Below are 16733 nucleotides of genomic sequence, written 5' to 3'. Positions count from 1 at the left end.
TTAGAAATATGGAGTACTATAATTTTTTATATGATCAAAATTAAACGAGATCTTGTATACGAGAGGTATAGATCTCCAAAGTCCAAACCCATGTCCAATGTATTTATAACTTTTTTTTTAAAAAAATTCATTTGATTTGATTTTATTTTCTCTTCGTAAGTAAGGATATGAAATTTTATTCTATGCTATAAATTATATACTAATTCAATACACGTATTTCTAAAGACAAAAACTTGATACATTTTTGTCGATCATAAATATTTTTTGGAAGATGGGATTCGACTCAAACTATTTTAGGACTTTTCCAAATCAAATTAATAATAATAGACTTGGTTTTAGACGTGCATGCCTTATAAATTAATATTCGATGCACTGAATATGTAATAGTAAATTCATGTTATTATTATTTTTAAATTAATGCATGATTATAAAATTTGACGATATGGATGGGCAAACTTCCCAACGACTTTATACGGACACGTCTCCTATGTATTCAAATAGTTCATTAATACAATCTTATATCATGTGGTCTTCGATTTTGCTTTTTCTTAATTTATCAAAAGACTGCCTCCTAAACCTAAAGTCAATATATGGACCTTTTCATAATATTTTCCTTACAAATTAATGTTTTCAAAGTTTTAACAATTGTGTCTTGTCGATCAGATTTGGGCTAATCTTGCCTAGCTGGCACATTTGAAGCCACGTAATTACGCGCATAGAATAATAATTTATGTAAATTAAGATAAATTAGAAGCCGATGATGTTTTTTGAATGTATATTTTGATTTAAGTTTTATGTGTAATCGACGTGGCATTCATAGGTGAATATTAATCATACTTAGGTTAGTATATGAAAAGATCTGTATAAATTAAGATGATGAGTGATATTTTCATTATAATTTATTAATTTGATAGTTTTGATGATTTTTTTTCAACGGCTACATTCAATGGTCTAAGCAAGTAAAATACTAAAAAAAATGTAGTAGTAGCTATACATACAGTAGCATTTTCCATTTATGAATATATCTATTTTTTCTAAAATTTTTATCCTAACTTACTTGGATATTTCAGAGTAACAATTTTCTAATGGATGCTCGTGTGATGGTGAGTTATGAGTAATTTGTAAGCAATTTAAAGAAATTCTTTTTCATTTTATTACTACTCCATTATATATGTGCATGTGGTCCTGCTTCTTGTGTGTTTGTTTAATGGTTGCTAGAACTTGAACCACTGAGTTTGGTGTGGTTAGATTCAGGGAGAATCAACTTCAACTTTGGCCCTTTTCTTTAAGGAAAAGTAGCCACTTATTTATTATTTTATTATTTGTAATATTCAATTCACTTGGCAATTAGGTAGTAGCTGTAATTCAGTTCTACATTGTAATTTTGCCTGCCAAGTTGTTGTTCAGCCATATGGAAATATAGATGCTTGTTGGTTTTGCCAAGAATGTGGAAATTCTCCTTTACTATTGGTGGTGTGATTTTTTTTGATTTTATGAACATGTGGCTCACCGTTTCCTTATTGGCTTTCAACGTTTTTTATGCACCAAAGACTTCAACACCGACAAACTATTACTCGTGTAATATTATCATTTTGTCACATGATGCAAATAGAATTGCCATGAGAAACACAAATTTAAAGATAAATACTAGAAAAAAGGACACATCAACTGACTTTTTTTTATAGTTTGGATTCAAATAAACCGGTTAGAACATAGAAAAATCTGGTCAACTTAGGCGGCCACCTTTGCCCCCATTTTGTAGTCACAAATTCATCAACCTCTTCTTCTCCCTTTCCCACCTCACCATAACAACAATAAAACCTAATAGTAATACTAAAACTAGACACATAAATTTAGTATATATTCCATTTCCAATCTATCAACAAATATACTATTCCTTCCCATTCAAAATCTGGTCAAATAAAACAAAAAGATAGTGTGTTTCACTTCACATCACTAAAATATTCGAGCGTACGTGCATCTAGTTGCCGGGCCCACCCCCTACATTCAACAAAAAACAATTGACCTCAAAAACTAAAAACAAAAAAACCCCATTAATTTTCTCTCAAATTCCACATTTTCAATTCGTTAATTATTTTCCAAGAACATGAAATCCCAACCACCACTGTGAGAAGTAATCCCCAATTCCAATACAAGATCAATCAGGATCATGTCAGAAGACGAATCCGATCACCTCCTCCTTCGCGCCGCAGTTGTCGTCTTCCTCCTCCTCATCACAGGTATAAATTTAATCATTTCTTGCTCAATTACATTCTGCAACTGTGTTTGTTTATTGGATTTGAGAGTTTCGAGGATGATTGTCGGATTTGACCAGCATTTATTACACCAACTTGGATACGATATTAATCAATCAATCCTCTGTTTTTTGTAGGAGAGCTCGTGATTGCCCAATCACCGCTAGAGAGAGACAGAGACATCCTTCTCCAGCTGCAGACATTTCTCAAGCGCGAAAATCCAATCGCCGAGAATCGAGGCAAATACATGAAATGGAACTCCGGCGACGCCTCCCCGTGCGCGTGGGAAGGAATCACCTGCGACAACTCCACAAACCGCGTGAAATCAATCGACCTCTCCGACTGCAACGTCGCCGGAGAGCTCTTCGATAACTTCTCCGCCCTCACGGAGCTCACTCACCTAGACCTTTCATCGAACACCATCGGCGGAGTGATACCGGCCGACCTCGGCAGCTGCCGGAACCTCAAATTCCTCAACTTATCGCACAACATCATCTACGGGGAAGTCAATCTCACCGGCTTGGAAAATCTGGAGGTTCTCGATCTCTCACTCAACAGAATTCAAGCGTTTATCCGTCTCACCATACCGGAAAACTGCTCCAGTTTAGCCGTGGCGAACATCTCCAGCAACAATTTCACCGGAGAAGTAGGAGGCATCTTTGAAAAGTGTATCAATTTGAAGTTTCTCGATCTCAGCTCCAATCGGCTGGAGGGAGACATATGGCCTGGATTCGATCGGATGGAGGAAGTCTCGTTATCGGAGAATCAATTTTCCGGCGCCGTTTCTGCTGCAATTTTCTCCGAAAATTGCAGCTTGACATCGTTGGATTTATCTGAGAATCGCTTCTTTGGAGAATTTCCATCTCAAATCTCCAATTGTAAAAATTTGGAGATATTGACGCTTGGGGGAAACAAATTCAAGGGGCTAATCCCTAAAGAAATCGGATCATTGCCTAAAATCCAAGCGTTATATTTGGGGAATAACAATTTTTCAAGAGAGATTCCAGAAAGCTTAGTAGGTTTAGCCAATTTGAAATTCCTGGATTTGAGCAGCAACAGCTTCGGAGGCGAGATTCAAGAGATTTTCGGCCGATTGAAGCAGGTGAAATATCTTCTCCTCCATAAGAATTCATATGTAGGAGGAATTCACACATCTGGTGTGCTCGAGCTTCCAAACGTCGTTAGACTGGATTTAAGCTACAATAATTTCTCCGGCGAGTTACCTGTGGAGATATCGCAGATGTCGAGCTTGAGATACCTAATTCTCGCCTACAACAGCTTCACCGGCGGGATACCTTCCCAATATGGAGACCTCTCCGGCCTTCAAGCACTCGATCTTTCCTATAACAGCCTCAACGGATCCATACCTAACACTTTCGGCAACCTCAAATCACTCCTATGGCTGATGCTGGCAAACAATTCCCTCTCCGGCGAGATTCCGCCGCAGCTGGGAAACTGCAGCAGCTTGCTGTGGCTCAATCTCGCAAACAACCAGTTTTCAGGGGAGTTACCAACTGAATTAACCGCCATCGGAAACGACGTCGCGCCGACCTTCATGCTCAACCGTCTCGAGAGCGATGTGGTGCCGGCTGGCTCCGGCGAGTGCACGGCGATGAAGAGGTGGGTTCCGGCGGACTACCCGCCGTTCAGCTTCGTCTACGACCTTCTCACGAGGAAGAAGTGTAGGGATTTGTGGGACAGGATACTGAAAGGGTACGGCCTGTTTTCGGTCTGCTCCCCAGGATCGAACATTCGGACGATGCAGATTTCCGGCTACATCCAGCTCAGCGGCAATCAGTTATCCGGCGAAATCCCCGAAGAAATTGGGAACATGCTGAATTTCAGTATGTTGCACTTTGGCCTAAACCGGTTCAGCGGCGAGCTGCCACCGGGGCTGGAGAGGATACCGTTGATGGTGCTGAACGTCACGCGAAACAACTTCTCCGGCGAGATACCGCCGGAGATAGGCAACCTCAAGTGCCTACAGAATCTTGATTTGTCGCACAACAACTTCTCCGGCCAGTTTCCGAGCAGCTTGAACAATTTAAGTGATCTCACCAAGTTCAACATTTCTTATAATCAATATATATCCGGCTCTGTTCCGGCCGTTGGACAGCTGGCGACGTTTGATAAGTGGTCGTTCGTCGGGGACCCTCTCCTCCGGCTGCCTCCATTCATCACCAATGAGACGAATGGGGCGCCACCGTGGAGGAACAGGGGAGGGAGGAAGAATGAGCCTAGGGGAATAGGTGTGTTTTTAGTGGTGTTGGCTTTGGTTCTTGCTGCCTCAGTTTGTGGGATAATGACACTGATTGTGTGTCTCCTTATTAAGAGCCCTATTGACTCGAGAGGGTATCTCTTGAATGAGTCGAAGGGAGTCGAGTTCGGGTCAGGCTCGAGCTCGTCATCGCCATGGGGGTCGAACACGATCAAGGTCATTCGCTTGGACAAAACGGCCTTCACGCATTCGGATATCTTGAGGGCTACTAGAAGCTTCTCGGATGAGCGAATCATCGGCAGGGGAGGGTCGGGCACGGTGTACAGAGGTGTGCTGCCCGACGGTCGGGAGGTGGCAGTGAAGAAGCTGCAGTCGGAAGGTGTGGAGGGGGAGAGGGAGTTCAGAACTGAGATGGAGTTGTTGAGTGGTAATGGACTAGGTTGGCCTCATCCGAACCTAGTCACACTCTACGGTTGGTGCCTCAACGGTTCGGAGAAGCTGCTTGTCTACGAGTACATGGAAGGGGGCACCTTAGAGGATCGCATCACCGACCGAATAGGCCTCAACTGGCGGAGGCGTCTGGATGTCGCGGTGGACGTGGCACGGGCGCTAGTGTTCCTGCACCACGAGTGCTACCCGAGCATCGTGCATAGGGATGTCAAGGCGAGCAATGTGCTGCTCGACAAGGATGGAAAGGCCCGGGTGACTGACTTTGGTCTGGCACGGGTGGTGGACGTGGGAGACAGCCATGTCAGCACCATGGTGGCAGGGACCGTGGGGTATGTCGCGCCAGAGTATGGGCAGACGTGGCAGGCGACGACAAAAGGGGATGTGTATAGCTTTGGTGTGCTGGTGATGGAGCTGGCCACGGGGAGGCGGGCCGTGGATGGTGGTGAGGAGTGCCTGGTCGAGTGGGCCAAGCGGGTCATGGGGGACGGCCAGAGGCCTCTGCCGGTGGCTCTGCTCGTGTCGGGTCTAGCTGATGGAGCTGACAAGATGGGTGAGTTGCTCCGGGTCGGGCTATGGTGCACGGCTGAGACGCCTCAAGCTAGGCCTAACATGAAGGAGGTGTTGGCCATGTTGTTTAGAATTACTTGCACACAAAAGGATTTTGAACATGTTTCTGATTTTATTTGATTTTGTTCAACTAGGATTGATGTATAGGCTCTCTCTGTTATTATTCTTTCTTGTAATTAACACACATTGTTAGAAAGGGGAAATTTCACCATTTTTGCATCATGCTGTTATTACAATAGATTTGACAAATAAACATCAATATTTCCTTACCAAATCACACTAAAACATATTTTGACAAAATTGCTTGGTTTTCTCAACATGAAAATACTAGTTTTATTTTGGCAATCTATGATGTTGAATTCTTATAGTACTAGTGCAACACATAATTGTGTTGTGAAAATTCAATAAATAGATCCATCCAGTTTCTAATTAGGTAGAATCTTGAGGTCCATGTTGAGTAAAATGTGTGCTGGTATAAGCAACTTTAAGCATCTCCTCATCTTGTTCATACGATTCGCGATACGTCTCCAAGTTCGTTTCAGCATTCACAATCGCAGACAAGCAAAGCACCTTCCTCCACTCCTCCAAATGCGGAAAACCAGTGTAGTCCGCGTATTTGTCACAGTACTGAAAACAAATGGAAAGTAGCAGCACATTGTTCAATAAGGTGAATTCCATTCATGAAAATGAACTATATCAGCGTAGTCCTTTTATACCTCAAACTCAGCAATGTCATGTGTGTAGTGCTTTGGGATGCCAGCGGCCTCCTTCGAGTCATAAAACTCCTCGATCGATTGCATCATAGCATCCCATGATGGCAAACTCCGTTTTCCAGACAAGTGTTGAGCAATCCATGTTGCTTGGGATTCAAAGAAAGGTAACCCTATGATCTACACATTAACCAAAAAAAAAAACAAATTTAGCAAAACTTGAGTTAGAACACCCTAGTGTGGTTTTACATGGAATACATTTACCTTTCTTGGGATGCCAATAAAAGATAGAGAAGGTGCTAGTGAAGGAGGGAAGGCATGCTCATAGAGGGGTCCCACCCTCTCATCATCTATCCTCACTATTCCTTTAGTATCAAGAAATGGGAATGAATATGAGTACCTACACAGTCCCCACTTATACTAATTAGCTCTTGTCATCCATGAACTAGTGTATGCTTCAAGATATGGCCACATAAAGTATAGTTTGAACTAAGCATGGTCATGGTAAAGTGACGGTTTACCCGGTACAGTATATGATGGTGTCGGCTATGATCCACGAGCCATCACGGAATAGGACCTTCCCGTCCTCGTATAGGGACTCTATCTGCATCCATGAAGAAGCTATTAAAAGGAAATCAACTATGAAATGTTTTTGCTTAAAATGTTGAAATAACAAACCTGTGGTTTGAGGTTTAGATTGTCATGTTTAGCAATGACATTTGATAGGCCTTGAGAAACATCAAGAGATTTAGAACTTAGGTAGATCTCCTTCGCTACATTCACAAGCTCCATTGAGATGTCTTGTCCACTCAAAGAACTCCCAACAACCACAACTACCTGTGAAGATTAGAATAATCACATGGAAAATGAAATAGTAAAAAGTTAGTATGTTTGAGAACAAAGTAATCAACCCTTCATCAATAAAACTGATGGGATTTAGTTAGGTATGCATGTCTACCAATAATTGGCAGTTAAACCTTTCCTTGCAAATTATTTCTATGTCTTGTCTTTACTAAATAGTATAGTAAAACATTAAATTTTATGCTACCTCATTCTTGAATGGATGTGGAACTCTGTATATGTGGCTGTGCATCTGTTTTCGCTTCCATGCATCCATTCCTAAACATATTTCAAGATATATATTGAGTCGAGAACTGATATTCATTAATCAACGAACTAACATTAATATATTTGCAAACTGATATAGTACTTTTGTGTTCTGACTTTAAAAAAAGTTCTGAAATAAACATCTCCATATGATAAGATATATCTTGAATAATGGAATATAAATTATACCTTTAATTGAAGGCAACCTTGGGTGGGAGTAATGCCCGGTGGCTACAACCACCGCGTCATAGACTTCCTCCAGCTCCTTCTCCATCTCCGCCTTGCTTTTCACCACCCACTTCAAATGCTCCTTGTCAAGAACAGGCAAGTCAAGTATCTCCACATTCTCAACCCGAGAATTGAACCGGATATGCTCCCTCAACCCGAAGGAGTCACAGAAATCTTGCAAGTAGAGAAGAAGCTCTTTATGGCCAGGAAACCTCCTCATGTCCCTACCCTTCTTGCCACTAAATGGAAAATCAGTGAACCCCATGATTTCTCGAGGCGACATCAGCCTCAGCGAGGCGTAAACGCTGCTGTGAACCTTCAAGAACCGGGTTCGGCCTAGAGGGTTTTCTTCCTCCACTTTAGAGTCATAGAGCCATTGACCTCCAACATCATGCTTTTGTTCAATGACCACCACTCCATGGCCCTCCCTCCTCAGCTCCCGGGCTGCGACCAGACCGGCCGGTCCGGCTCCGATCACGCACACATTCTTGGACAATTTCAAATATGAAACCATTCTTATTTTGGTATATGTATATATGAGATGTGTGACAAGAATTAATTTGTGTGATTGATATATGGGTCCATTGCATGTGAGGCTATTTATAGTTGAAAAGATTTGGGATTGCTAGTTTGGTAGATAGGAGACAAACGTGAAAATATGCGATCATTTAATACACATTATACGTCTTGGGACTCATCTTTTGGGAATCTTAAAACTGAAAGAAATAATGAGTTTTTTCCACTCGTCCTCGTGTGAGGCTGTGGTTCATAAATATAAACACAACTAATACATGAATTGTTTACCTAGTTCGATACAACTTTTTTTTACGTCTAGAGAGCCTAAACTCTCTATACAATATTGACCAGATCTGGTCATACTTCATTATAAGAAAATATTCATGAGGAAACAAATCTTAGTGAAGAGACAAAGGAGCTCATTCATTTTACATTATCATATTTTATATATTTTCTCAATCTCATAAAAAATGTCACACTTTTTTTTGTCTATTTATTTTGAAAAATTGATACTTCCTTCGTCCTAAAAAATTGATAAATTTGTATAGGACTTCAAGTTTTAATGTAGTACTTATCTATCTTAAAAAATCTGAAGGGGGTACTAAACAAAACACGTTCAAGGTATAGAAATTGGTGAGCTAAAAGTCCAACAAATAAGAACAACAATAAAATAACTAAAGCATCCAATGCACGGAAAATCAAATATTATTAAATTATAAGGGACATTTTTTTAATTAGAGTGAACTACGTAAATGGTATTCCCTACGTCCCACAAAAGATATCACACTTTCTTTTTCATATTTTCCTTTTTAGAAAAGTTCTTTCTCACATGAATATAAAAATTATATTTTCTCTCTTCGTTTAACACACAAAACAAAACCTCCTAAAATCCGGTGCCGTCCCACAAATGTGACATCTTTTACATTCGCATGCAAATGGTACCTGATCTTTATTTTATATCATTTTTGGTACCTAGTGACAAAAATAACCCTATGTACCAAACATGTGATTTTTTTATTATGGAGGATATTTTTAGAAATTTCCATTAAATAGTAGTACCAAATATGTGATTATTTTTTCCTTCTCTTCTTTCTTTTTCTTCTTTCTTTTTAGTATTTTATCTTCCTTTCTTCTTTCTTTCTCTCCTTAGTTTATGTTTCCTCTTTTTTCTTTCCTCTTCTTTTTCCTCTTTCTTTTTAGTATTTTATGCATACAACTAATTGCATTTATAATATAAATTAAGAACAAAACACCTAATTAAATTAATTATTTAAAATAATTAAATCAATTAATTTTTTATTGAATGATTTATACTCATTTTAGGATTGAAATACTAAACTAAAAATATTCAACTCTTAATATCATTAGGAATACAATTCACAATTTTTAATTTTATATTAAAACTATATTGATTAGTTATTAATTTAATGTATAATAATAATAATAATAATAATAATAATTATTATTATTATTATTATTATTATTTTATAATATTATGTGATTCATAATTTAAATAATTATAATTATTAATTTTAACTAATTTTAAGTATTATAACAATAATATTATTACAATAATTAAATATAATTATAACTATAACTATAATTAGAGTGAACTTCAAAAATAGTTCCTAGACTATGGATTTATCTCGAAAATGGTCCCTGGACTTTAAAAATATAACCAGTAGTCCCTGGACTAAGGGTTAATATAAAAAACGGTCCTTTTGCACTGTTTCGAGACGAAAATGCATTTGAGGAGTTTTGGGGGATTTGGGCAATTTGGTCTTATTACACTTTTAACATTTTAAATCTGATATTATTTCAGTTATGTACTAAATCTGATATTATTTCAAAATTATCATTCTTCTTCTTTTTTGTCATCCTTCACTTTGTTTCTTTATTTCAATATTAGATTTAATACAAAATTACATCTTAAATTTTAATTTTTAAATATCAATAAATTTTTTTAATTATTAAAATTATTATATAAAAAATTAATAGTCATAATCAATATTTGATAGTGCCTAATATTTAATCAATAAGATATGACAACGCCTTAGTTTTCATTAATATTTAATAGCTTTAATCATAAATAGATCATATAACACGATTTATTCTGAAATAAATATGCATCTAATGTAAGACTAATATAATTTTCGTTTATTAATTTGAAAACAATCAAAATGACTAGAAAATTTCAACAAAAATACTCCTATATAAAATATTTAGTCAACTTCATAATATTCAATCACAAGCAATTATAACAACCGAACGAAGGCTAAATAGAATAGCTCTTATTTTTCCATTATGATTAATATTATTTTTCTGTACTTCTTCAATTCAGCTGAATATTGTATTAAATAACAAAAATTAATAGTTTTAATCAATATTTATAGTGTCCATGAATTAATAGTTTTAATTAAAAAAATTTATTGATATTTAAAACTGAAATTTAAAATTTAATTTTATAAAGTTAAATCTAATATTGAAATAAAGAAACAAAATGAAGGATGATAAAAGGGAAGAAGAATGATAATTTTGAAATAATATCAGATTTAGTACATAACTAACTGAAATAATATCAGATTTTAAAATGTTAAAAGTGTAAAAAGACCAAATTGTCCAAACCCCCTCAAAAGGGCATTTTCGTCTCGAAACAGTGCAAAAGGACCGTTTTTGATATTAACCCTTAGTCCAGGGACTACTGGTGATATTTTTAAAGTCCAGGGACCATTTTTAAGATAAACCCATAATCCTGGGACCATTTTTGAAGTTCACTCTTATAATTAAGTATATCTGAATGATATTAAAAAAATAAATTATTACATCAAAGTAATAATATTAATATTGATTATTAATAATAGTATAAAGAGTGAGAAGAATGAGTGAAGATATTATAATATCACTTTTGGTATTTAGTTTTGTGTATGGCTGTATGCCCAAAATATCCTCAATGACACAAATGGATAAATGTATTTGTTTAGAAGGCATTTTGGGGTGAAAATTGTATCAGGTACCAAAAATGTGATTTATAGGTACCAAACATGATATAAAATAAAAATTAGGTATCATTTATGTGTGAAAGTGAAAGTTCAGGTACCATTTATGTAGATCACTCTTTTAGTTATTACTCCTTTTGTCCCGAAAAATTTATCACTTATTTCCTTTTTCGTATGTCCCTAAAAATTTGTCACCTTTCACTTTTGCCCTTTTTGGTAGTAGATCCCACATTCTATTAACTCATTCCCACTCACATTTTATTTTAAAACTACTACTAACATACAAAAGTAAGACCCACATGCCATTAACTTTTTCAATTCACTTTCTACTACATTTCTTAAAATCCGTGTTGGATCAAAATGGTGTCTAATTTTAAAGGACGGATGTAGTATTATAATTAAGGGTAAGGGAGAAATTAGAGATTTAAGAAATAAGTCTTTTGGCACACATCTCTATCATTTAATTGCTAGCTAAAAGTCCAACAAATAAGAACAATTAAAATAACTAAAGCACACCCAATGCACAGAAGATCAAATACTATTATTTAATTATAAGGGACCATTTTTTGAGTTACTATTACTATTATTAAGGGTGAAAGAGAAATTAGAGATTTATGAAATAAGATCTTTTGGTAGACTATCTCTATCATTTAATTGTTATTGAAGTGCAATGGGATGGAATCAACAAATCAAAATATTATTTTTAATTATAAGGGACAATTTTTTGAGTTATTATTACTATTATTAAGGGTGAGAGCGAAATTAGAGATGTAAGAAATAAGATCTTTTGGTAGACTATCTCTATCATTTAATTGCTATTGACGTGCAATGGAATGGAATACAAACCTCATTATTGTACTGCCTTGCTAGAAATTAATTAAGTTGGTCGGACAAACATTGAATTTGAATTTATTGAGCAAAAAAATAAAATAAAATCAGGGTTCTATATTTCCAAGTCATATTATCAGTACTTTTTATGTTATTTGAAAATAGTTTACCATCTCCGATCATACACTAAACTCATTTTTGGTGCAGGACAATTTCTCCAATCATACACCAAACTCAAACTCATTTTTGAGTTTTTCAATGAAATAACACCATATTTGTTACTGTAAAATTTTTGTGAGACAAATACCCAAAAATAGTGTAAATTTTAAATATGGTGTAAATGATTGGAGTAAAACAACTTTTTAGTGTGGAGCATGCTAAAAAATAGGTTTGAATTTGACGTAAATGGTTTGGAACGGTATGCTTCTGCAATTGTTTTCAAAACTAATAAAAATATTAAGGTACTCATTTATATTAATTAGTACTTATCAAAATATGATCACACAATATTAACGATAGTGGAGTTATTTTGATGTCAACGATTAATTTTAAATGAAATAATGTTAAAAAATGATTAGTTATAAGTAGTTAACAACTGTGAATCATGGCTTACAAATTACCTCACCATTTTAGTATTTTAGAAGAAAAGTCAGATACATGAGCAAAATATATGAATTTATATATAAAGATATCAAAAAGAAAAATCGACAGTTTACTACGTTATCAAGTTTTTGTTGTATTTTATAAGATATAGTTTATAACAAGTTATAAAGTTGGTAAATGGAAAAATATTTCCTCTTTTCTATTTACCTTTATTTTTTTTTATTTTTTTTCACAAAGTTTAAAATTAAGAGAAGGAAATTACATTTAGTAACTAAACTTTTATATTTGAAAAATAAAAAGACAAAACTTGCAGGTAAAAACACGTTAACTCGCATTCCATGTAAGTCGACAATAGCAATTATGAAACTATAAATTAATATTGTGAAACTTACTACATAAAGTATATATGTAATGAATTCAATATTTTCATATATTAAATTTGACCCTCAAAATGTGTATAATCATTGAAATTTTTAAACAAATTACAATAATCACATACAAAATTTTCAGATTTTCCTTACGCTTATAAAATATCCTTAACAAGTAAACTTGTCACGCCCCGAACCTTTTGACGAAAATATTTATTAAAATAAAATACAATTTAAAGTAAAGAGATCACATATTAAATATTTCACCATCTAAAATACTATAATTACAAAATCCATCATTTATTTTTGCTTATTTACAATATTCTAAATCCGCACATATAAATAAACATCAAATATCATATACAATTTCATATTCATACGCATATACCAATCTATCCCATTTATTATTCTGTGACAAATCAAACCTGGTATATGCCTGAGATTCCATTGTATATGACCCGTAGGTCCCATTGCCATTATATATATATATATATATATATATATATATATATATATATATATATAGGGATGTGATCAGGTCCATAAGTGAAATTCTGTCAAAAATCAAAGCAAATCTCAGCCATTGGATCCTGTAATGTAACCGTTAGATTAATGCCTCGTGTCACCTAATAATGTAGATTGTGTAGTCTAATAATGTAGCTCGGCTAATAATGTAACACGTTGTAGTCTAATAATGTAGATTGTGCAGTCTAATAATGTAGCCTAGTTAATAATGTAACGCTTTTAGTGTAATAATGTATCTCGGGTATTATGATCACAACCATCTAATCTGAGGATCCAAGGGCTGAGATTTGCTTTGATTTTTGACAGAATTTGTCTTATGGACCATAGTGCGCCCCTATATATATATATATATATATATATATATATATATATATATATAAGGATGTATTCAAATCCTTTTTATATCTTTTGTCCTTTTTCCTTCTTAATCCTAGCCCCACGATTTTGTCATCTGACGGTTAGATTAATGCCACGTGTCATTTAATAATGCACATTTTCATTCTAATAATGCACAACGGCTAATAATGCAACATTATAGACTAATAATGCATTGATCACAACCATCCAATTCAGGGATCCAAGGGCTGAGATTAAGAAGGAAATAGGACACTTAGGGTGCAAAGGAGCCTAACGCACTATATATATATATATATATAGGTTTGTGTTAAAATGACAACCCTTCTTAAAATGACAACGTGACAACGCTTATACAGCAATATGATAAACGCTACACAGCAATATCCAACACGTTAGACAGCAATTTATAGATTGCTGTCTAACGTGTTGGATATTGCTGTTCAAGAAAAATTGCTGTTTAAAGACTAGAACATTGCTGCCCGTCTTTTTGGGGGGTTTTTTTTTTTTTTTGGCCACGTGGCAGCTTATTATTCGTCCACGTGTACAAATGATTGGCTAGGAATGGTGGTATGGTGTTATTTTAAGGGGTGGTGGCACCCTAACATGCCCCTATATATATATATATATATAGAGAGAGAGAGAGAGAGAGAGAGAGAGAGTAGTAAGCTCCTTTTACCCCTTTAGATACTATTTCCTTTTTAATATCATTAGATTGATAGAATGGATGTACAAGATTAAAATGTGAAATCTAAGCCCGTGTTGCATTATTGGTTCTAATGTGTGCATTATAAGGGTAAAGCTGTAAACACGAAAATATATCAGCAGTTTCAAAACTGCAAGTGCGAAAATTACGTGGTTATTTGGAGAGACGATTGACAAATCCCTCATTCCATTCTCTTTTACAATCCTATGAAGATCGGTCTTTCTCACCACCACGCTGCGAATAACCACTGCGATTCAATGACTTTTCTCGGTGAGGATTTTTCTTTCCACTTCCAGCAACAGCAGTCGGAGATCGATTGAATCAATTTTGAATTTGATTTTTCAGTGAATTTATGGTTTATTCTGATAAATTTGTGCGTAACCGTCGGTTTTCGCAATTTTGAATTCGATTTTCAGTGAATTTATGGTTTATTCTGATAAATTTGTGATGAACAGACGGAGAAAGTGAGGTTAGAAACCCTAGCTGCTTTAAAATCGGAGAAACTCCATTGAAAGAGTCAATTTCTGCTAGCTTAACACCTTCGGTCGACGCAACACCATTTTAATCGGTGGAAGATTTTCAATCGACAACAAGGTATGGTTCCAAAGTTTCGATTTTTGGTAAGAGAGCAGTCTCTGAGTCGATTTTAGCCGTGAAAAAACCACAAAGTCGACGATTTGGAGTTTTATACTAAACATAATGTACAAATATTTCCGTGTAATGGATTTTATTTACTCAGTAATGGACGATTTGTGTCCTGTAATGTATATGTTTCTGAGACGTTTTTGTTCTGATTTTATGAGTAGTTTTAACTTATAAAAATAATGTGAAAATATTTCAGTGTAATGGATTTTATTTACTCAGTAATGGACGATTTGTGTCCCGTAATGTATATATTTATGAGACGTTTTTGTTGTGATTTTATGAATAGTTTTAACTGATAAATAATGTACAAATATTTCAATGTAATGGATTTTATTTACTCAATAATGGACGATTTGTGTCATGTAGTAATGGACGATCTGTACATTATTAACTGATCTGTGCACATTATTAGATACTATTAGTACATTATTTACTGTATCAGATCTTAAACGCATTAAAAAATAAAATTTAATTCATGTTGTGGTGCTATAACCTAGCCCCATGGGTTGCTAAACCCAAGGGGAATGATTCAAACTCTCTGCCCTTTGTGATGGTTCTGTTTGTGACTGAGTACTACAACCTAGTCCCATGGATTGCTAAACCCAAAGGACATGAATTCAATATCCTTTTAACATTTTTCTATTCAAACCGTACATTATTCACTGATCCTTTGCACATTATTAGATACTATTAGTACATTATTTACTGTACCAAATCATAAACGCATTAAAAATGAAATTTAATTCATGTTGTGGTGCTATAGCCTAGCCTCATGGGTTGCTAAACCCAAGGAGAATGATTCAAACTCTCTGCCCTTTGTGATGGTTCCGTTTGTGAGTGGGTACTGCAACCTAGCCCCATGGATTGCTAAACCCAAAGGGCATGAATTCAATTTTCTTTCAACATTCTATTCAATCTGTACATTATCCACTTATCCGTGCACATTATTAGATACTATTGGTACATTATAGCCACTTTCGTACATCAAGGATTATATGGAACCAAAAACAAAGAGTAAAAACATAATATTTTTATGGTAACAAATAACTAAGTGTGCGATTTTTATGGTCAATACTTTTACAAGAAATCAAACTAAGATATTGTAAATCTTTATATATTAATTTAAGTAAATTATAGATTGACTATTCAATGTGCTAGTGGCGTGATTTTAGGTAATTATGAAAAATAAATCTGAAAATATATTTACTAAACTTAATGGAGAAAATTAAGGAAGTGAAGAATAATGGAGAGAATTAAGGAAGATAATAAACCACTGCAAAAAAGAACTCCCAACATTACCCTTTTCTCATTTTTTAAATATTTTAATTAAATACATGTGGCATGATTTGGGGCCATCAGATCTTGAAATTGAAGGGCCAAGATTGATAAGGAAAAAGAACAAAAGATGAGAAAAGTATATGAATACATCCCTATATCTATATATATATATAGGGATGTAGGGGTGCGTTAGGCTCCTTTGCACCCTAAGTGTCCTATTTCCTTCTTAATCTCAGCCCTTGGATCCTTGAATTGGATGGTTGTGATCAATGCATTATTAGTCTATAATGTTGCATTATTAGCCGCTGCGCATTATTAGAATGAAAATGCACATTATTAGTCTATAATGTTGCATTATTAGCCGCTGTGCATTATTAGA

General features: G+C 35.1%; 2 protein-coding genes across 2 annotated transcripts; one reads left to right on the top strand and one right to left on the bottom strand.

Annotated features, from left to right (window-relative positions):
• The first annotated feature begins 1879 nt into the window (after positions 1-1879).
• Positions 1880-5709, top strand: LOC125201292 (putative LRR receptor-like serine/threonine-protein kinase At1g74360). Its single transcript, XM_048099342.2, has 2 exons — positions 1880-2240; positions 2393-5709. Exons 1-2 carry the CDS (start codon positions 2171-2173, stop codon positions 5608-5610), a joined length of 3288 nt encoding a protein of 1095 aa, XP_047955299.1. The 5' UTR covers positions 1880-2170; the 3' UTR covers positions 5611-5709.
• A 21-nt stretch (positions 5710-5730) lies between these two features.
• LOC125201293 (flavin-containing monooxygenase FMO GS-OX-like 9) lies at positions 5731-8113 on the bottom strand. Its single transcript, XM_048099343.2, has 7 exons — positions 7497-8113; positions 7249-7319; positions 6879-7037; positions 6722-6804; positions 6465-6600; positions 6207-6380; positions 5731-6117 (listed from the first exon to the last, which is right to left on the bottom strand). Exons 1-7 carry the CDS (start codon positions 8047-8049, stop codon positions 5920-5922), a joined length of 1374 nt encoding a protein of 457 aa, XP_047955300.2. The 5' UTR covers positions 8050-8113; the 3' UTR covers positions 5731-5919.
• Positions 8114-16733: the final 8620 nt, after the last annotated feature.

The sequence above is a fragment of the Salvia hispanica genome, chromosome 2 (assembly GCF_029641045.1).
Source record: "Salvia hispanica isolate PSC_SH4W2 chromosome 2, Shi_PSC_v1, whole genome shotgun sequence".
Lineage (NCBI taxonomy): Eukaryota > Viridiplantae > Streptophyta > Magnoliopsida > Lamiales > Lamiaceae > Salvia > Salvia hispanica.
Note: the sequence above shows the minus strand (reverse complement) of the source record. Positions and strands in the feature narration are given on the sequence as shown.